Source organism: Cygnus atratus, chromosome 12 (genome assembly GCF_013377495.2).
Source record: "Cygnus atratus isolate AKBS03 ecotype Queensland, Australia chromosome 12, CAtr_DNAZoo_HiC_assembly, whole genome shotgun sequence".
NCBI classification, from domain to species: domain Eukaryota; kingdom Metazoa; phylum Chordata; class Aves; order Anseriformes; family Anatidae; genus Cygnus; species Cygnus atratus.
Genome location: NC_066373.1, coordinates 1,817,089 through 1,837,377, shown reverse-complemented (window position 1 = coordinate 1,837,377; position 20,289 = coordinate 1,817,089). Strand labels below are relative to the sequence as shown.

The 20,289-nt window shown below is 62.7% G+C and overlaps 3 protein-coding genes across 13 annotated transcripts in view; 2 read left to right on the top strand and 1 right to left on the bottom strand.

Moving 5' to 3' along the window:
- ZFPM1 (zinc finger protein, FOG family member 1) overlaps positions 1 to 7,007 on the top strand; it is a 31,621-nt gene extending 24,614 nt beyond the window's left edge. Inside the window, 9 exon segments of the mRNA XM_035566233.1 lie at positions 2 to 166; positions 2,468 to 2,573; positions 3,451 to 3,660; positions 3,792 to 4,016; positions 4,261 to 4,356; positions 4,499 to 4,648; positions 4,799 to 4,950; positions 4,952 to 6,655; positions 6,657 to 7,007. Coding sequence (XP_035422126.1) covers positions 2 to 166; positions 2,468 to 2,573; positions 3,451 to 3,660; positions 3,792 to 4,016; positions 4,261 to 4,356; positions 4,499 to 4,648; positions 4,799 to 4,950; positions 4,952 to 6,655; positions 6,657 to 7,007 — 3,159 coding nt within the window.
- Positions 7,008 to 7,612: 605 nt separating this feature from the next.
- Positions 7,613 to 10,026, bottom strand: CIDEC (cell death inducing DFFA like effector c). The gene is made up of 6 exons (XM_050713281.1): positions 9,928 to 10,026; positions 9,626 to 9,767; positions 9,394 to 9,543; positions 9,046 to 9,230; positions 8,798 to 8,923; positions 7,613 to 7,637 (listed from the first exon to the last, which is right to left on the bottom strand). The coding sequence occupies exons 1-6, from the start codon at positions 9,975 to 9,977 to the stop codon at positions 7,613 to 7,615; spliced, it is 678 nt and encodes a 225-aa protein (XP_050569238.1). The 5' UTR covers positions 9,978 to 10,026.
- Positions 10,027 to 11,965: 1,939 nt separating this feature from the next.
- Positions 11,966 to 20,289, top strand: part of ZC3H18 (zinc finger CCCH-type containing 18) — a 44,011-nt gene continuing 35,687 nt past the window's right edge. For all 11 annotated transcript variants that reach the window (XM_035566319.2, XM_035566325.2, XM_035566324.2 and 8 more), the window contains exons 1-2: positions 11,966 to 12,033; positions 18,211 to 18,815. In XM_035566319.2, the coding sequence (XP_035422212.1) occupies positions 18,225 to 18,815 (591 nt within the window). In that variant the 5' untranslated portion in view covers positions 11,966 to 12,033; positions 18,211 to 18,224. The remainder of the gene's footprint in view (positions 12,034 to 18,210; positions 18,816 to 20,289) is intronic.

Sequence of the window (20,289 nt, the reverse complement as noted above, 5' to 3'; positions counted from 1 at the left end):
GGGCCCGGCTGATGTCGTGTTTCCCTCCGCAGATGAGCTGGAGCTGGTGGTGCAGGATGGGGAGCAGCGGGTGCGAGCCTGCCGGAGCCTCCCCGAGGGCTTCTCCTGGGGCCCTTTCCAGGGCAGCATCCACAGCGAGCCGGCATCGCCAGGGCACGGCGAGACGGTAAGGGGCGCTGACGGGGAAGGGGGAAACCCACAGCAATGAGCGGTTTGGGGAGAGGAATCACTGGGGGGGGATTTTCCCTGCACCTGCACTGAGCTCCCTGACCCCATGGGAATCACCCGGCTGCTTTTGGGTACCCGGGGCGCTCCCCTCGCCCTCACACGTCCACTTTGCACCATGGCTGCAACACGCGGCTGTTAAAACACCGGCCTGACGTGTGCCCACGTCGACACCCCCAGGCTGCCGGGGTCCCTTCCCCTCCAGGCACAGCTCCTGGTGCTGCCCGTCTGAGCTCGGAGCATCCCCGAGGACTGGGGCCGGCAGCACCCAGCGGGGCGCTGGCGGTCCCATCCCGTCCCCCCTGGTGTCACCCGTGCACGAGCAGGCTGCTCACCGGCACGTGCGTGCTTGCGGGGGAGATGGGGCTCGGGGTGATTTGGGGCTCAGAGGGGAGCCCGGTGGCCACGGGGACAAGCGGAGAGAGGTGGCAAGGAGCGGGGTGGCACCCTTTGGGATTTCAGCCGGTCTAGTGCCTGAGCCTCGCGGTTTGGTGTTGTGCTGGAGCCACGCTGCCGGTGCCTCGTGCCTGCTCCGAGGGTGAACATCGGTGTGGGGGTGTGGGGGTGTGCTGTAGGCCCTGGGGCCCCTCACGGCCGCATCCTTCCCCTCTGCCCCCTCCCCGGAGCCGTGCAAGGGCAGCTCCAGCGCAGGGTCCTCGCAGCCGGGGCTCTCATCTTGGCTCCATCCCCACCTCCTCCTCCTCCTCCTCGCTCCCTCACTCCTTTTTTTCTCTATATATTTTTTTTTTTTTTCGCTCAGGCCCGTTTATCTTTGCCGAATTAAATCCTTGATTAACCCTTATCTGCCCAGTTTGGCTCCCTATCTCCCGGTTGGCGCCGTGTGTCCAGACACCCGGTACAGGATGATTGATTTCTTAAAGATATGCGCGGCTTTTCTCTGATACTTCATTTATTGTCTAAATATTTTTGCTCCCATTTCAGCAGCTCCCTTATCGAGCCGGGCTGATGATTCCCAGCCCTGCTTTCCTCCACCGCTCGCCTCCCTCCCTATCTCTGCTTGGGGGAAGCGAGGAAGGGATCGCAGCCCCATCCCTGATAGGGGCTGTCGCCCTTGGGTCCCTTCGCCTTTGTTGCTGGCGGCAGGAGGGGGGGGGAGGCAAAGGGGGTGTCCCCAAGTGCCAGCTCGCGGCTGGAGATTTAGTGGGGACTTGGGGACATCGGGTGGCTTCTGTGCATCTTTGGCCAGGAACGTGGCTTGCGCCCATCGTGGTAGGGATCGGGGTGGAGGTGATGGAGGAGCAGGATGCCTGCAGGTCCCACGGGGCTCCCCAAAATGCCCTCATTCAGGAGGGTGCACAACCCCTCTGGCAGTGCCAGCTGTAAAGGGGCAGCGCTCGGTGCCTGTCCCACGTCCCCCCAGCCCACCTGGCCCTATGGAGTGGGGGGAATGGCTCGGGGCTGGGGGGGCGATGGTGGGCAGCGCGGGGCTGCCCCGATAACACCAGCCCGGGCGGATGCGGCGCAGATAGGGTTTCCGATGGTTATCGGTGCCGGTTCAGCGCGGAGACACTGACCCCTTTGTTCGAGGGAAAACAAGGGAGGTTTCTCAGCGCTGGCTGGGGGGCCGTGGCCGGGATGGGCAGCTCACTCCGCGGCCACGAAGGGGAGACGGGGAGGGTGCACCGGGGTGCTGGGAGCACCCTGGGGTGCTGCGGGGCTCCGTGGGGAGCAGCACCTGCACGGGGGCACCGCAGCTCCTCCGTGCGCGCAGCAAATCTGCAAAGCAACAGCTGAAGCCTTGCAGGGGGGGGCCCTATGCTGTGCCCCCCCCCCAGCTCTCCAGAGCTGCTTTCTGCAGCATCAGCAGCTGCAGGCGGGCGCTGCGTGTGCACCGGCGCGGCGTGCACGCGTGCGTGCGAGCCCGTGTGTGTGTGTGTGTGTGCGCGCGTGCGCTTTATCACGCTGCGAGCACTCGGCTCCTCGCAGCGATAAGGCCCAAACCGGCTGAGACTGTCAGTCTGAGTTTGAGGGTTTAGAAATATTGGGACGAATAATTAGATTTCATATCGTTACCGCGGCAGCCATCGGAGGATCAGGCAGATTAATTTCCAACCCCCCCCCCGTCCCCCCCCTTCCTCGCGCATTAATATTCATTAGAGATGCAGGAAGGCAGAGCCGGGCGCAACGCTGGCACGGGCAGAGCGGGGCACGCTGCCGTGCCCCCCAGCCCCGCTGTCCCCACGCTGTCCCCACGCTCACCCACGTCTCTCCCTGCCCGCAGCAGAGCCCACCCGTGACACTGGTGCTGGGGGACGAGAGCTGCTGGCTGTCCCGCCTGCCCCTCGTGCCCGGAGAGCCCGACGCCAACGCCGTCATCTACAGGAAAGGTTGGTACCTGCCGGGGGGGGGCACAGCCACGGCTGCTGCAAGGGGTGGTGGTGCAAGATGCAGCGCGATACGCAGCGCAGGGAGTACTGCCAGCCCTGGTGCATGCACCTTGCAAGCCTCGGCGCAAGCATTACTGCCAGCGGTGGTGCAAAGATGTGCAGGTGTTGGTGCAACGCTCAGTGCGAGCATCGCTGCCAGCAGTGCTGCGAGTCAGTGCAAGTAATACTGCAGGCACTGGTGCAAGACTTAGTGCAAGGATTAACGCAAGCGTTGGTGCAAGACCCAGTGCAAGCGTACTGCAAGCGTTGGTGCAAGATTCAGTGCAATGCTCAGTGCAAGCAGTACTGCAAGCAGTGGGGCAGGGCTGAATGCACGCATTACTGCCAGCATTGGCGCAAGTCAGCGCAAGTATTGGTGCACTACCCAGTGCGAGCAGTTCTGCAAGCGTTGCTGCAAGACTTAGTGCAAGCATTGGTGCAAGATTCCGTGCAACACTCACTCGGTGCAAGCAGTACTGCAAGCGTTGGTGCAGGACTCAGTGCACGCATTACTGCCAGCAATCAGTGCAAGTACTGGTGCACCACTCCGTGCGAGCAGGTGTGCAAGCGCGGCTGCAAGGCTCAGTGCAAGCACTGGTGCAAGATTCCGTGCAATACTCACTCGGTGCAGGCCGTACTGCACGTGCTGGTGCAGGACTGAGCGCAAGCACCCTTGGCAGCAGCAGGGCTGTGCCAGGCAGCGCGGCTCAGGCGCAGGCTGACACCGCCACCTCCAGGCAAGCCGGGGCTTAGCCGCGGCTGGGGGAGCGCGCCGAGCTGCTGATGGGGACCAGGGTGCGGGGTGGGTCACGCTAACTGCTCGCCCTTGCTCCCCCAGATGAAGCCGTGTGGTGCAGGACCACGCGCGCCGTGCGGGAGGACGAGCCCGTGTGCGCCTTCGTGGTGGCCGAGCCGCCGGCCATCCCCAGCCAGGCGCTGAAAGCGGAGCCCGGCGACTCGCCCTACCCGGCCGCGCTGCACTCCGACATCCAGCTGCTGCCCCAGCAGGCCGGCATGGCCGCCATCCTGGCCACCGCCGTGGTCAACAGTGAGTCCCCGGGGCTGGGGGGCACGGCGGGGGCTCGGGGCGACGCTGGCCGAGGGGTCCCCGGCCACCCGGCAGGGTGCAGCATCCCCGCGCTCGCCCCATCCCCTCCCGCCCGTCCCTTCCCTCCGCAGAAGACGTCTTCCCGTGCAAGGACTGCGGGATCTGGTACCGGAGCGAGCGCAACCTGCAAGCCCACCTGATGTACTACTGCGCCAGCCGGCAGAGCTCGGGCTCGCCCGCCGTGGACGAGAAGCCCAAGGAGACGTACCCCAACGAGCGCGTCTGCCCCTTCCCGCAGTGCAAGAAGAGCTGCCCCAGCGCCAGCTCCCTGGAAATCCACATGCGGAGCCACAGCGGTACGGCACGGGGACGCCGAGGGTCCCAGGATGAAGGGGACGGGGAGGTTGCACGGTCACCGGTTAGATGAGGGTCCCCCCCCCCCCCCAGTTAGGGCACTGGTTTGGGGCAGCGCCCTGCAGCTGGTGCTCGCTTGCAAAGCATAAACACGGGGCGGGCATGCTGCATGCTGGCTGTGGCACAGGGGGTGTCCCCGCGGTCCCCGTCCCTCGCCGCTGAGGTGTCCGCCCGTCTGTCTTGCAGGGGAGAGGCCGTTCGTCTGCCTGATCTGCCTGTCCGCGTTCACCACCAAAGCCAACTGCGAGCGGCACCTGAAGGTGCACACCGACACCCTCAACGGTGAGTTAGGGCCGCCTGGCGTCCTCGTGGGGCCATCCATCCCCTGTGGGTCCTGGGGACGGCAGCACCAGGGGATGGCACTGATGGGGACGGCCCCCCCCCCCCCCCCCCATCCCCTCCATGCCCCTGCAATCCCTTGCAGGCGTCTGCCACAGCTGCGGCTTCATCTCCACCACGCGGGACATCCTCTACAGCCACCTGGTCACCAACCACATGATTTGCCAGCCAGGCTCCAAGGGAGAGGTGTACTCGCCAGCACCGGCGCTACCCAACGCCAAACCCCTCGCCCCCGGTGAGTACGGGACGGGGGACGTGTGCCAGCACCCCCGCCGAAGCCTGGCATCGCCCCAGTGAGGGCTGCGTCCCCGCACGGCTCCGGCCATGGGGTGGGATGCTCGGACTCCCCCCCCCAGCTCCTCTAACACCTCTCTCCCCCCGGCAGGGCTGAGCCAGCCGAACAACCCGCCCGTGCTGAAGTGCAGCCTGCCAGCCTTCCTGCCCGAGGGGCTGCCGGCCCTCCCGCAGCACGTGGTGCTGCACGGCCCCCTGCCCGCCGTCCTGCCCGGCCCCGACGCCCCCCCGCAGCCCGCATCGCCCCCCCGACGCCGCAACGGGGCCCCCGGCCTCCGAGGTGCAGAACGGCGAGGTCAGAGCCCCTGCTGGTGAAGGACCGTCCTCCTCCTCCTCCTCCTCTTCCTCCTCTTCCTCCTCCGGCGAGCCCGTCCGCATCAAGGAGGAGCCCGCCGACAGCCCGCTGAGCGAGGCGGAGGCGCCGAAAAGCGGGGAGGGGGCCGGCAGCCCCGGCTCGGAGCCAGAAGCCGGCTCCCGAGCCTCGTCCCCCCGCAGCCTCCCCGCGGGGAAGGTGAAGTCGGAGCTCGCCAGCCCCACGCCGGGCTCCAGCCCCGTGCCCAGCGAGCCGGGGACGGGCACGGCGGGCGGCACCGTCTTCCTGCCCCAGTATCTCTTCGGCCACGAGGCCGCCGCGGTGGTGCCGCAGGCGTCGGAGATCCTGGCGAAGATGTCGGAGCTGGTGCACAGCCGGCTGAAGCAGGGCCACGGCGCGGTGCCGCCCGCCCTCTTCACCGGCACGCCGGTGCCCAAAGGCGCCACGTGCTTCGAGTGCGAGATCACCTTCAACAACATCAACAACTACTACGTGCACAAGCGCCTCTACTGCTCCAGCCGGCACCTGGCCGAGGACAGCCCCCCCGGCGTGCGCAAGCTCAAAGCTCCCCCCGGGGCACCCAAGGGTCCCGCAGCCCCGGGGACGCTGCTGGCCCCTCCGCCCGGCGAGGGGCAGGGGCCGCCCGCGGGGGACGGGGACAGCGGCCATGCCGCCACGCCGCCGCCGGCAGCCCCCCCGGAGGAGGGCAAAGCGGGGTCCCCCGAGGCGGAGGCGGCGTCGGGGCGGTGCAGCGAGGACAGCCAGAGCCCCGGCAGCTCGGCGGGGGACGAGGGGGACGAGGACCCCAGCAAGACGCTGTGCGAGGCGTGCAACATCCGCTTCAGCCGCCACGAGACCTACGTGGTGCACAAGCGCTTCTACTGCGCCTCGCGCCACGACCCGCCGCTGCGCCGCCCCGGCCTCACCAAGGTCCCCTTCCTGCCCCAGCCCCCCCGCACCCGCAAACGCCGCAAGCTCTACGAGATCCACGGGGCCGAGCCGGCGCCTCCCGCAGCGCCCGAGCCCAAGGCACCGGGGGCCGCCCCGTCGCCCAGCTCCAGCCCCGACGGCCCCATCGACCTGAGCAAGAAGCCGCGGCGGCGAGGCGAGCCCGCGCCGGCCCCGCTGCTGCCGCTGGCCGACTACCACGAGTGCACCGCCTGCCGCATCAGCTTCAACAGCCTCGACAGCTACCTGGCCCACAAGAAGTACTCGTGCCCCGCCACCCCGCTGCAGCCCGGCGCCCTGGAGCACCTGCAGAAGATCAAGGGGGCCGTGCCCGCCGTGCTCAAGGGTGGCCGCAGCCCCGACGGCGCCGGCGAAGGGGAGAAGACGGCGCCGACGGGGAGCCCCGGGGGTCCCCCCAAGGCGCTGGCTCTGCCGCCCGCCTACCCCGGGGCATCGGGGGGGGACTCGCTGCAGCGGTACCCCAAGGGTGCCAAGGTGCCCCTCTCCGTCTGCCCCTACTGCCCGCTCAACGGGGCCGTCAAGGGAGACCTCATCGAGCACTTCCGAAACGCCCACGGGCTCTTCGTGGCCAAACCGGTGGCGGCGGCCGGGCACGGGCTCCCCGATACCCCAACGCCCGGCGGGGGGGGCGGCGGCGGCAGGACGCCCGAGCCCCCCGCCGCTTCGCCCCCCCCGCCCGCCCGCCCCCCGCCTCCGCCGGGACAGCTTCAACGGCAAGGAGGCTCGGGACCGGGACCCCCCCGCCAACGGCAGCCCCCGGCCCCCCGCCTCGCCCCGGCCCCCCGCCTCGCCCGCCGCCCCCGAGGCGCTGCGGGAGGGCCCCCGCGAGCCCCCCACGCCCCCCGCCTACACGGACAGGGGGGTGCAGACCCCCCCGGCCAAGGCGGTGGCCAGCCCCGTGCCCAACGGCAACCACAGGTACTGTCGCCTCTGCAACATCAAGTTCAGCAGCCTCTCCACCTTCATCGCGCACAAGAAGTACTACTGCTCGTCCCACGCGGCCGAGCACGTCAAGTAAAGTCGGGTGCCCTCCCCCCCCACCCCCCCCCCAGCCTCGTTTCGGGGGGGGGGGGGGTTGTGGGAGAAGGAGCGGCCGGGGTGGGGGGTGCGCCCACCGTGCCGGGTGACCCCGCGGACCGAGGGATGGTTGTAGAGGTGCGCCCAGCACCGCGGTGCCTGGCGCCGTGCCCATTGCAGGGGTCCATTTGGGGTGATGGGGGCGTGCGGACCCTTGGGGGGGGGGGGCGGGTGGAGGATTAAGGGGGGGGGCCCACGGACCCTTGGGTGCCCCCAGACCTCTTCCCCGAATCCCTCTGAAGTGGGGACAAGCAGCCAGAGGGGTTCACGCACATCCAAGGCGTGAGGACCTGAAGACATCGGGGTGCGGGCAGGGGGGGCCGGACCCCCCGGCCCTACAAAGCCCCCTACCTCAGCCCCATCGCCCTCCTCCACCCCGTGCTGCAGGGAAACTGAGGCGGGGGGTGGCTCTGCCCTGGGCAGACACTACAGGGATTGGGGGGGGGGGGGGGGGCACAACCGGCCCCCGGGCCAGGAGAGCACTGAAGGCGAGAGCGAAGCCGCCCTGCGAGCTGTGTGTATACGTGTGTACAGAAATAAATCCCTCTAACACCACCACGCTGCCGCCTCCCTGCGGGGGGGGAGTAAGGGCTGGGGGCATGGGGTGCAGCCCCCACCCCTGGTGGGGCAGCAGGTGCGGGGATGGAGGCTGGCGGCTCGTTAATTAGCTGGTTAATGAAGGGGAGGAGCTGCCGTGGAAGGAGGGCTCTGCCGTGGGTTCCTGTGCCGGAGCCCCAGAGCTGGGCTGGGCTCCCCAGGTGAGCGTTTTTGGGGTCTGGTGTGCTTGGGGTCGGTGTCCGTGGTGGCACGAGGAGGAGGTGGCCGCGTCCCCGCTCCCTTGGGGCTGGGGGGGCACCGGGCAGCCCGCTCGGGGCCACCCCTGGCCAAGGGGCTGGGGACACTCAAGCAGCTGAGCCACCGTCCACGATTAAATCCTAATTACATCGAACCATCGCAAGAGGAGCCTGGAGGGGTTAATGGGGTTCTCCTCCATCCACGGTGAGGTTTGGGAGGACCTGGGGGGGGGGGGGGGATGCCCGTACCCCCACCCCGCCATGCGCAGCTTCTTTCCCCTCCCCAGCACAGGATGGCTTACACCCCTGCAGGGAGGGGGCCTGATCCTGCCCCCCAGGTTGATGTAACCCCATACCCAGTTTTGTAGTTGAATGGGGCGGCCCCGGAGCCACCGGGCACGTGGGGTCCCCGTGGGGCCAGGAGCCCTCACAGGGCATCCCAAGGCTTCAGCTGCCCCCCAAGCCCTGCGGGGGGGGGGGGGGGGGGAAGGGCAAAATGCCACCTCCCCCCCCCCCAAAAAAGGGGTGATGCAAGGATCCCTCGTGGGAGCCCAGCCTGGGGCAATCCTACAGCAGCAGCTCCCTGGGGGGCTTCTTGCACCAGCATCCCCCCACCCCGTGCCCTCTTGCACCACCGCCTGGCCCAGCTCCGTGCCAAGCGGGGGGGACGGCCAACAGCCCCCCCCCCCCCCCCGCCCCATTCCTCCATCCAGGGAGGGGAAAGGACGCGGAGCGGCGCTGGGAGAAGCGCAGCTTTTACTTAAATAAATATATTTACAGAGTAACGGCTACCGCGGAGACGTGGCCGCATCCAGCCGGCGCGGCACAGGGAACCCCCCCCCCCCCCCCCCCCCCCCCCCCCCGCCCCGGCCCTCACTGCGGGGTCTTCTTGGGGGGCGGCGGGGGGAGGCTGCGGGGGAGGGCGCGGGGCAGCGCCGGGCTCCTCTCCTCCTCCTCCTTGTGCTCCTCGGTGGCGTCCAGGAGCTGCTCCATGTAGCAGGAGGTGCCCAGCAGCACGTGGCCCGTGGCCTGCATGGCGAAGAGCACCCAGCGCAGGGCTTCCCTGGGCGAAGGGGGGAGGTGGGTGAGCACCCGCTGGTGGCTTGGGGTCCCCTTGGGGTCCCCTCGCTGCCCCCCCCCCCCCCCCCCCCCCCACCAGCAGGATGCGTCCCCCCCGGCACTCACTTGACGAGGCGCTTGGCCCCGTGGCAGCGCAGGTCGTAGGACATGCTGTAGGTGCCGTAGAGCGTGGCTTTGACGTTGAGGCAGCCCAGGTCCCGCGGGCTGGTTTTGTAGAGGTCGAAAGTGATGCAGGCCACGTCGATCCTCCGGGGGGGCTTGCGGGACAGGCTCAGCTGGTAGCCGGGGGTCTAGGGCACAGCAGGACCCCAAGTTCCCAGCGGGTCCCCCCCCCCCCCCCGCCCCAGCATCCCCGGGCACCTCCTGGCGCAGCATCGCACCGGATCCCCGTGTGGGGTGTGGGGGGGGGGGGGGGATAATTGGGGCCCCCGCCGCCCTCCCCCGGGGGCTCACCTTGGGGGCAGACCAGGCCTGCCCCTTGCTCAGCGCCATCAGCACCGCGCCCTCCTCCAGCGTGCGGAAGAAAGCCTCCGTCTCCACCGCCGTGCCGTCCTCGTCCAGGACCAGGGAGACGGCGCCGGGGGCCAGCAGGGCGCTCTGAGCCTGGCGAGGGGGCTTCGGTGAGGGGACAGCCCCCCCCCCCCCCCCCCCCCGGGACGGACGGACGGACGGACGGACAGCTCACCTGGCGCAGCAGCTCGGCGAGGCTCTGGGCCATGATGCCCTTGCGCAGGCTGCGGTCCCAGTTGCACACCCGAAAGGGTCGGGGCCGTGGGGCCGGGCTCAGCAGCAGCTGCTGGGTCATGGAGGCGCTGGCGGAGACGCACCTCGGGGGGAGGGGGGACGGAGCCATCACGGGGGGGGTCCCCGACACCCCCCAGCACCCCCAAATTCCCCCTGGGGACCAGCGCGCCCCCTCGGGAGACGCCACGGCGGGGACGACGCCGGTGTCCCCTACCCGCGGGACGGCGCCGTCCCATCACTTACTTGGAGACGGGGGCGGCCAGGCGCGAGCTCAGGGCCTTGGCGTAATCCATCGCGGCACCGAGCCGGACCTGGCGGGGAGCAAGGGCTTCAGCCCCGGGCAGCGGCGGTCTCCGGCTCCTCGTGCCCCGAGCAGCCCCCGTCCCACCGGCCCCCGTCCCAGCAGCGTTCCCGCGGGGGCTGCGCCCGCCCTTTGGCCGGGGCCAGGCTGGAGGCGGCGGGCAGAGCGTCCCCGTGTCCCCGCCAGCGCGGCTCTTACGCAAAGCGGCGCCTGGGGCTGAGTCAGCGCCGGGGCGAAGGTGAGACGGAGACACGCAGCAACGGCCTCACCCCGACCCGGGCTGGGGCCACCAGGGCTTGGGGCGCGGATTTAGGGGCACCCACCAGGCAAACGTAACCCCAATGCTCCAGGGACAGGGCTACAGCCGTCCCCATCCCTGTCCCCATCCCCATTCCATCCCTGTCCCCATCCCCATTCCGTCCCCGTCCCCGTCCCCGTCCCCATCCCCATCCCATCCCATCCCCGTTCCCATCCCCCATCCCCATCCCCATCCCCATCCCCATCCCCATCCCCATCCCCATCCCCATCCCCATCCCGTCCCGTCCCGTCCCCGTCCCCGTCCCCAAACCTCCACCCCAGGCCCCCAGCCGTGCCCCCCCCCCCGCCCCACTCACCCTATATAGCTGATGGAAATAGTGGGGGCGGGACCAGTTGGGGAGGGGGGCGGGACCAGTTTTTGGGGGGGCGGGGCCAGCCTGCAGCTCCTCCCCCCCCCCCCCCCAGGCTGCCCCCTCCCCATGCCCCCAGGCACCATCCCAGTGCCCCCAAGCACCGCCCCAGTGCTCCCAGTAAGCCCCGTCCCCATGCCCCCAGTGCCCCCCCTCCAGCACACGTAAGTGTGCACACCCCCAGCGCACTTGGGTGTGATAAGCAGCGTGCCAGCAGCAGCTCCCCGAGCACAGCCGTGTGCACGCACAGCTCCAGCTGCAGGCACCCGCCGCCACGCGCACACGCGTGTGCCCCCTGCGCGCACACTCGTGCACCGCCACGTGCCCATTGGGCCACCTCCACGCGTGAGCCCTTCAAGGTCTATGCGTGCGTGTGCACGCACGGACACCTCCATGTGCGTGTGCCAGTGTGCCCCCCCCCCAAACCCCCCCCCACCCCCGTGCTCACTCCTCCACGTGCTTGCACGCCCCTGGCTGTGCGCGGCCCCTTTAAGGCGGGGCGGGGCCAGGCCGGGGCGGGGGCGGGGCCAGACGGAGAGGGGGCGTGGCCAGACTGAACGGGGGCGAGGCCAGATCGGAGTGGGGCGTGGTCGTGCTGGAGGGGCGTGGCCGGTCGGGGCGGGGGCGTGGCCAGTCGGGGCGGGGGCGTGGTCAGGCGAGGCGGGGGCGTGGTCAGGCGAGGCGGGGGCGTGGCCAGGCGGGGCGGGGGCGCGGCCAGGCGGGGCGCCGCTCTCCCGCTCCCCCCTCCCCTCCCCCCTTGCGCGCGGCCCGGCGCGTCTTGATGACGTCACGCCATGGCCGCCCTGCGCCGCCGCGAGTAGAGGCCCCGGCCCGACCGCGCCGCAGCCGCCGCCGCCGCCGCCGCCCCCCCGCTGCCGCCGCCTTCCCCCCCCCCCCCCTCCCCCAGCTTCCCGGCTCCGGTCCCGCTCCGCCCGGCTCCACCCGGCTCCGCCCGGCCCCTCCGGCCCGGCCCGGCCCGCCCAGGTCAGCGCCTCCCGCCCGGGCGCCGGCTGCGGCCTAGTGCCGGGGGTGGGCGGCCTGTGAGGAGAGGGGGAGGGGAGGGGGCTGAGGGGGGGCTGAGGGGGGAGGCCCCGGGTCGGGGGGGGGAGGCCCCGGCTCGGGGGGGGAGGCCCCGGGGGGGGTCGGCCCCGGGGGGGGTCGGGGGGGGGCCTGGGGTGAGGGGATGGGGGGGAGGGGCGGCCCTAGGGGGGCTCTGCGGGGCGGGGGGGGCCGCAGGAGGCGCTGACCGTGTCTGTGTGTCTGTCTCTGTCTGTCTGTGTCTGTCCGTCTGTCTGTCCCCCGGGCGCAGGCACTGCCGCAGGAGCCTCGGCCCCGGGGCGCAGCGCTCGCAGCCCGGCCTGGCAGGAGCCCCCCCCCCAGGTAAGGCGTTGGGGTCCAACCCCCCCCCCCCCCCCCTCCCAAGGTGGGAGCAGCCCCCGGGGACGGCTTCGTGGTGGGCGCACGGCGGCTGCGACACGGAGCCGCTGCAGGGGCTCTAAACCCCTCCTGTGAGGCGTCCCAGCAGGGAAATCTCCTTCTCAGAGCCCTCTTCTCGCCACCCCCACTGATGTTTTCTCCCTTTGCTGCTGTCAATAACTCGGCTCTCCTGGAACGACTGCCGCTTTGGCTGTAGGAACACCTCCAAGGTGTGAATTCTGCCTCCTAAGGTTTGTCCAGATGAAGGAAAAGGGTGGAGATTTAATCCCGCTCGCTGCCTGCAAGACATCTGATCCGCTTTTCCAAGCAGAGCTAGATTTTGTGATTATTCACAAATCCCGCAGAAAGTAGGAGCGGTTGTACTTGGTTTTTGTCAAGGGACCAAAGCTCCACTCATCCACAATTAGCGGTTGCTAACACAGAGCTGCAGGAAGAGCTCCGTGTGCTCCAGCTGTAGGAAAATCAGTTGCGCTCCAAAACAAACTCCAGCTGCTTCCAGCTCCGCTTCTCTTCGGGTTTCAGCCCCGAGCCCGCCTGACAAAGCAGCGAGTGGCGCCAGTTAACGTTCTCGATCAGAGCTCTCTGCGCTCGCCTTTAAAACTCAGCTCGCTGAAAATGGCTGTCGCCAAGTAGTCCTCTTAAATTAACGGCAAAAGGCGGCTCAGTTTTCTGCATTAAAAGCTTTCCTGACAGCTGCCAGGTAATTGAGGTGCGCTGCTATGAATCTTCAAAGTCAGAGCTTCCCCGAGGACGTCAGAGAAGTGCGTGTTTCAGCTGGCTTACTCTGTTAGCAACCAGGGGTTCATTCAAAGCAGAGCCCTGGGTGCTTTGCTTTTTTTTCTGTGTGTCTTCTTGATTTTATGTGACGCTCCTTTCCCAGCTCTCAAGGCGTTTTATCTCCTTCTCTTCCTATTTGCGGTGCTTTTCCATATTTCCACCCGTTGCGGTTTCGGCCCTTCATTTCTGTTTTGCTTCTGTTTTTTAAGTCTTTGTCCCCAAAGCCTTTTTTTGCTGTGTTTCCCTTCTGGCCTGTCGGCGCTGTTTCCCGTTCACTCTCCTCAGCTCGCTCATCGTTTTTCACCCATCCTTGTGGCTAGACTTAGCCCGGGCTCCACAACTTCTCTGGCCTGCGTTAACCACGGGCTTTCATGCATCTGATTAATGGAAATATTTTAATTTTGCGTCAGGCTGCTTGGCTACAAAAGAGGGGAGAAAAAAAAATCTTCCTACTGTTCCAAAGAGCTCTTCCTGAAACGAAGAGGCCTTCGCTCTGTCTCACCAGCAGCTTTGAGAGGTCCTGTGGCCCCCCCGGGAGCTGTGAGGTAGCTCCTCGGGGCTGTGGAAGTTTGGTTTGAGCGTGGTTCTTGCCACCTGGCTGGCAATTTATAATATTTAAAGACTGAAGCTGATGGATCTGCCAAGATCCGGGTTTCTGTAGCGTACCTAGTGCCCTCGGAAATGCCTGAGCTGCGGGTTCCTGCGCCGTGTTCGTGGTGCGTTCCTTGTTCATTGGGAAAAAGCTGTTCGTGGCTGAGCCTTGCCGGGGGAAATGTGCTGAATGAAAATAACGCTTCCCGGGAGGTTTTTTCGTTGGTTTCAGGTCCCGCCTTAACTGACAGCTGGATCTTACAGGTGCTGTGCTGAGTTAGAGGGAGCTGCAGGGCAGCAGGTCGGTCCTTTCGGTGCTGGCTCTGCTCAGCCTGCCCGCAGGATGCTGCCTGCAGCAGCTGGGCAGTCAGCTGCGAGCAGAGCGTAGCTTTGCCAGCTTAATTAAAGGTATGGCTCGAACCTTCTGCGCGTTCTAGTTGGAAACAGAGCAATAAGAAACAGAATTTCAGCTTTCTGCCACAAATAGGCCCTGCGGTCAGGCCGCTGCGGGCTGACGGGAGCTGGATGGGGGCACGAAGATCCCGGGGGAGCAACTGGAGGGAAAGTCTTGCTCGCCCTGAGGGGCTTTTGTGGGGACAGCGAGCGTTGCCTAGCTCGTACCTGGGAGCTGGGAGGCTGGCGTGTGCTTACTGCACGTGGGACAGCTGCAAAGTCCGCGATTTTTCTATTGAGAGGGCACGTGAGCTGCTTTTAAGGGGCTTTCAACTCAATAAGGCATCCGCGAGTGCTTCTAGAGATGGTAAAAGACACAATTTTGGCCCAAAGTGCCCCTCCCCCCCCCGTTAGATTTGCTCCAAAACCTCCCAGTGGAAAGGCTGTTCCAACTTCTGCAGCCTGGCAAAGTGGGGGTTCTGGAAACTTTGTTCAAAAAACGCTTCAGTGGCACTGTTCTGAACTAGTCTGGCTCAGACGCGAGGAGCATTAAAGTTTGAGCAGATGAAGTCAGTATCGCAATAAAAGCAGCTTGGACCAAAGTCGTCTTTGCCTGAACTACCTGTGATTTTAAAGGTGCCTCTGAGATAAAACACTGCTAAGTGAGAAGTGTTGTCATATACCTGGTTTGTTACCCGGTCGCTCTTCAGTTACAAGTCAAACAATCTTATCTGTAGCTTAGCAATTAATTTCTTTTGCTTCTGTAGCCGGTTTTGAAGACAGTAGGAAACTGCTTTAGTTCTAAGACACAAAAATTCCAAACTTGTGAATTATGAAGGTTGTGGGTTGCTGCTCTACCGCTTTTGTCAGTAGTATTCAGTTTAAGAGACTTCCGTGGAGCCAAATTTTCCTGGTATTCATCTGTAAAGGGTTCATCATTAAAGGAGGATGAAAAGAAAAACTTAAAAAAAAAAAAAAAAAAAAGGTAACCTGCAGGATTCCAGAGACTGGGGATAACCGGTATTGACAGATTATTCTCAGACAAGATTTGGGACGTGCACTTTATATCGCGGTGAGATTTGCTGCCCTGAAAAGAATAAAATCCGCTGGAGCTTGAAAGAAGGCTTGAGTGACTGGCGAGTACTGTAGCATTTCACAAAATTCTTACTTTGGTGCCCTGCCTTTCCTAACTCTTAATTTATTTGTTTTTCCTCGACGAATGGGTGGCTGCAAGTAATCCCGATCGGGTCAGGGATGAGGCGTTCTTAATTAATCACTTAATTAATGCAGGTAAGCATGTTACTGTGGTACTGAACCTTCACTTGCAGCCCTGGCTGGCGTCCTGGGGGTCTGCAGAGGATGGGGAATGGCTGGAGGACACGTTATCGTCCCCGTCTCGCTCCTTGCAGCGGCGGTGACCTGCCGGGGGCTGCTCTAACTTCTGCGGGGCTGCTGCGTCGAGCGCCTTGCAGGCTGCCTGGATTTTGTGAGCCCTTCTCAACTGGCTGTCGTTCATTGTGTTTCTTATCGTTTCTGCTGATGGAAATTAATAGGAAATTATGAAAAAAAAAAACCCAACACCTCAGTGCACCAGTTGGTTACAATAATACCCTTAATAGCTGCCGGAGGAGGTGAATGCTTGATGCTCATCAGCTCAGCTGGGGGTGAACATTCATATTCGTTTTTTTTTTCCCAGCCCTCTGAGGGGCTCGGTGTCGAGTGCAGAGAGGCATCGGGTTTGCCTAAAAGCTTTTGCTTTGGCGCTGCTTGTTTGTAAGAAATCAGAAAGCAAATTTCCTGAGCACGTCCCTGCTGGACAGCTTTTACCGTCCTGCTGGCCTCTCCAGGCTGACCTTTCACGCGTAGTGCGCGAAGTCGTTCTGCGCGCACGCGAAGTGTAACTTCTACAGGCACTTAGGCAATTAAAATTGCTGTCACAGAATTGCTCTCGAAGCCAGTACCAATTTAGGCAGGCGGTTGTGAGCTCAGCAGCAACCTTGCTGCGCTCGGTAAGAATGTAATTTGTTTCAGATTCCGTCCTGTTTAACCGCCCAGCGCCGCTATCAGCGAGAGGCGATTGCTGTCTTTTAATTTTGGCTCGTAACTTTTCAGTGAAAGCACAACTTCGGCTGCGAGGAAGACCCAGCTCGCTCCGGAGTGCAGAGAAACAGGAGTAGCTCGCAGGCAGCTCCGAACGTGCCCCTGCTGCTCCCCAGGGCTCCGTCGGTCGTGTAGGTCGTCGGCGCGTTTATTAACTGGCTGATGTTTGTGCAGGGCTTTGAGACAACTTGAAGGAGAGCGCAGATACTGGGGGCTAATATTTGTGCGTACTTGTCCTGCTCCTGGGAGAGTTTGTGAGCTTTTATTTTTTGAGGAGCATTCTTAGTCCCTCTGCAAAGCTCCCAGGGCGTAAGGAGCAGGATTTTCTCGAGAGTGGCTTTCATCTCGGGAGTTTGCTGCAAATACCAGCTAATGATGCCCTCGCTGTGGTGAAGGCGAGCGATGTTATCGCAGCGATGACAGTGCATCTGGCAGTGCCCAGGGCATAAATACAGCAGTCCTCAGTCCTGCGAAGGCTTAGGAGAGAAGAGGTGAGTGTGGGTAATAAAGGTGTGATGCCTTCCTGCTAACACACGGAAGCGGTGCCGCGTGTTCCTACACCTCTCCTCCTGCCTCGTTCCAGCCCTGAGCTCTCCGGCTGTAATCACCAAAATGTTTTGGGTTTCAGGCTCTGGGAAGGCTTTTGGGTTTGCTGTGGTCGTGTTCATGTTGCGTGGCAGCCTGTTTGGATGCTGCGGCGTGGCGTGCCTTCTGCCTGCCTGTCGTTTGCCGTGAATGACAGCACGAGCGAGCTTCCTGTGCTGAACCAGAGGAGCACAGCAGAGAACGGCGGTGGAAGGGGGGCAGGATAAGCGCTATAGAGCGCAGGGCTGGCTGGTGGTAGCATTTCACAAAGAATTGTTTAAAGGAGCCACCAGAGTCATGTGTTTGTAGCGTTTCTGCTCCAAAACTTGTAAAAATAGGAGGTAAAAACCTGGCGACTGATGCCAGTGGGTCTGTTGCTCCAGCACTAAATGTGCTTATGGGGAGGCTGTAGCTGGGAGTGGCTGAAATAAAAGGTGACACACAATAAGGTGAAGAAACCCTGTCGGTTCGTAATCCCAGGTCTTTTCTTTAGCCCTAACTCCGCTTCCGTTATCCTCGGTTGGTCTCCAGCTTTTCGCTTCTGGCCGCTCCGGTTTGGTTTTTGAGGCAGCCGAGTGCTGTTGGTTGTTGCTGAGCGGGGGGAGGAAGGAACTGTGGTCGTGTCTTGTTTGTAGGGCTAAGGACGTGCTACAGCAACAGCCCACAGCCAGAGGGCGAGGGGGTTTTGTCACCGTGAGCTTTTGTCTAGCTGTGGACCAGCAGTCTTACTGCTAAGAGACGGGGCTCAAGCACTTCTTGGGTCGCACAGTCCTGCTAAAAATCCCGGGTTTGTGTTCTGGAGTAAAAGAAATAAATGTGTGGGGTTTGGTTTTCGCTTTCCCTGCTTTACGTCTCGTGCATTTCCATTGCCTTTATTATGCTTGCACTAAGCAGAGGTTCGGATTTTTAACCCGTATTCGTACCGCGCACGTGTTCCTATTGAACTTCCAGAAAAAGCGCGTGCTGGAGAAGGTTACGAAGTTTTCTGCTGCTCTGAAGGAGTTTTGGTTCTTTAGTGTATAAAGCAGGTGGAGGTTGGATGGCAATACATGCGCTGTCTAAATTAAGCCTAATGAGGAGTCCAGGATTTTTCATGAATGCGTCCTGTCCTCGTTTTCGTATCTATTCTGGAAGCAGTGTAAAAAACGGTGCAAGTATATCACGGAATATGGGCTCTTTTTGCCAGAATCATTGCAAATGGTGTCACTGCCTCCCGGGGAGTCTGCGCTGTCTGCAGCGCCGTGTGCTTATGGTTGTAAAAACGCCTGAAAACCTGACCCTGTGTTCTGGAGCTCGCTCGCTTCGCTCCCCAAAGAACTGCCACTGCTGAATGTGCCTGGGGTGAGAAGGCCAGCGTGGGATTCCTAACGATTATTTGATGGGAGAGCTGGTGCAGCTCACCCATTAGAGCCTGTAGGTGAAATCCCAGCCTCGTGCTCTACCCTTGTATGTTAAGGGTCTCTTACCTAGTCTGGAATAAATTCTTGATGCAATTTAAACTCTGTTTTCTTCTTGAAGACAGTAAGGTAAACCGTGTTCGTTAATTCAGCTGTTGTTTGTTTTTTTCTTTAGGAGACGCAAGACAAGGTGAACCGTTCTTGATTTCCCAGCTTGTTCCCCATAACAAGTTTGTGTTTTTTTGTTGTTTTTTTTTTTTTTCTTTACCCTCCGCAGACAATTGGGTACTGATGGAAGTTTCCGACAGCCCTGAGCGAAACCCCTGCTCTCCTGGCGAGGAGGACCAGCAGCTTTCCGATGACGAAGTCCTGAAGGAGAGCGGTTCGGAGCGGGAGCTCGATGGAGAGGGCGGGCGAGGCAGCGTCCTGGGAGAGGAGGAGGAGGACGCGGCGCGGGGACTGAGTCAGGGTGAAGAGGAGAACCACTCGGATGAGGAGGACCGCTTGAGCGAAGCCAAGTCTCAGGACTCTGAGAACAACGAGCAGAGCGGGGAGCCGAAGAGCCCTCCGCCTCGCAAGGGAGAGGAGGAAGACCGCACGAACGACCTCGGAGATGAGGCGTCCTCCGTCACCCGCGAGCTGGATGAGCACGAGTTGGACTATGACGAGGAAGTTCCCGAGGAGCCAAGTGCTGCTGCTGCAGAGGAGGATGGTGAGAAAGCTGCTGGCGAGGATGACGAGGAAGAGGAGAAAGGAGACGATGCCCACGAAGACGAGAAGAAATCCGGCGGTAAAAGCGACGATGAGAAGGATGGCCAGGATCCCGTCAAGGAGAAGAAGAAAGAAGAAGACGACGGAGAGATTGATGACGGTGAAATTGATGTAAGTAGGAGCTGGTCCGAGGGGGGCAGAGCCCTGCTGGGAGAGGCCTGTCCTTGTGCTTGAATGTTTGCCTCTTGGAGTGCCGTGCCTTTTTCTCTTCTGTGACCCGAGCGTGCTAGCTGTGTCCCAAAGTAACGCGCTTTTTTCGTTGGAGGTAAAACCGCGCTGGGTGCCAAGTCCTGAACTCGGAGGTTAGGGCGCCCATTGCCACGTACTGTAGCAAAATTTTGTGCCACGTGGTGTTGGAGCAGCTGCAAACGAGCTTTTTCCTGCCCAGTATGGAACAGCTCCTCCAGTGCTTTAAGAAACTATTCTGCTCTGGCTCTCGGAGGACTTCAGGATGATGCTGACAGCAAATTGCTTAGCAGTGGATTAGAGGATCACAAGCTGCCTCAGCAGCTTCGTTTGAGAGGCTGGAGCTGTAGGGTGGCTCCGTACTCGAGGTGTGAGGCTATTTAAAAAAAAATAAAATAAAAAAATGAAGTGCTTTTCCCCCGTTTGTCTTTGGGTAAGAAGCGCTGCAGGACAGCAGTTGGATTTAACGTAGCCTAATACCAGGTCCCTCTTGCAAACAGGACAAAACGGCTCTAGCAGGAGAGTTGAAACCCTCCTGTAGCTTCCTGGTGGCAAACACCGTGCCTATATCGGAACGGCAGGACTGTAGGGCACCACGCAGAGAAGTGGCTGGTGGTGGTGGGTCCCTCACTGAGATAGCCCAGAGCATCAGCTGGCTCTGCTCCTCCCTGTCCCTGCCAAAAATGCCCCCGTGCAGGTAGACCAGCTTGGGGCCGCGTGCTGTTCTGTGGACACGTACACATGGCTGCTTACCTGGTTACCTTAGGACCAGAAGGTAACCATTTGCTCCATAATCAGCTGTTCTTTGACCCCCCAAAAAATTTTTCTGTCGTTTTATTTATTTTTTTTTCTAACTTCAATGGTCCTTTGGCAAGTTCTGTGTCGTTTGTTTTGCCTTTTTTTAAAGGCGATGTCGGTTTTCTGCACCGTACCCGCTCTGCAGGCGGTTTTGTTAGACACCTGGGGTATTTTCGGAAAGTTTCTGGAAGTCGCTGTATTTCTCATTCAGTTAGAAGGAATTTCTGCGTGCTGTGGGAGAGTCCAAGCAGGAAAAAGAAAATCCCGGCGTTCTGATTCTGTGCCTGCTTCTTGATTAAAATATGAATGCGTTCCTTTAGAATGCGAGGCATTCTTAGGAGCGCTCTCCTTACAAAGCCCGAGATGAAGCCGTGGTCTGGTTTTCATACGTTAACTCATAACGGGGTTCCCAGCTGCCTGATTCCAGGGAGACCCCCCAGAAATAAATACTGGCCCTTTTGTTCCCGCGCAGCCTTCGCCCGGCCCGTGTGAAGGGAGCCGAGCCGGTGATGCCACTCACGCGCCCTTGAATGCCAGCCCGGCTTTGGGGGAAACTCCTCGCTCTCTGCACTTCCTTCTGCTTCCAGACTTTCCCCCTTCG

Coding starts and splice junctions, on each gene's coding strand:
- CIDEC (XM_050713281.1), bottom strand. CDS start 9,977: ATGGATTACGCCAAGGCCCTGAGCTCGCGCCTGGCCGCCCCCGTCTCC. Junction 9,231..9,393: donor AGGCCTGGTCTGCCCCCAAG/GTGAGCCCCCGG, acceptor GCTGTGCCCTAG/ACCCCCGGCTACCAGCTGAG. Junction 8,924..9,045: donor GGGGCCAAGCGCCTCGTCAA/GTGAGTGCCGGG, acceptor CCCTTCGCCCAG/GGAAGCCCTGCGCTGGGTGC.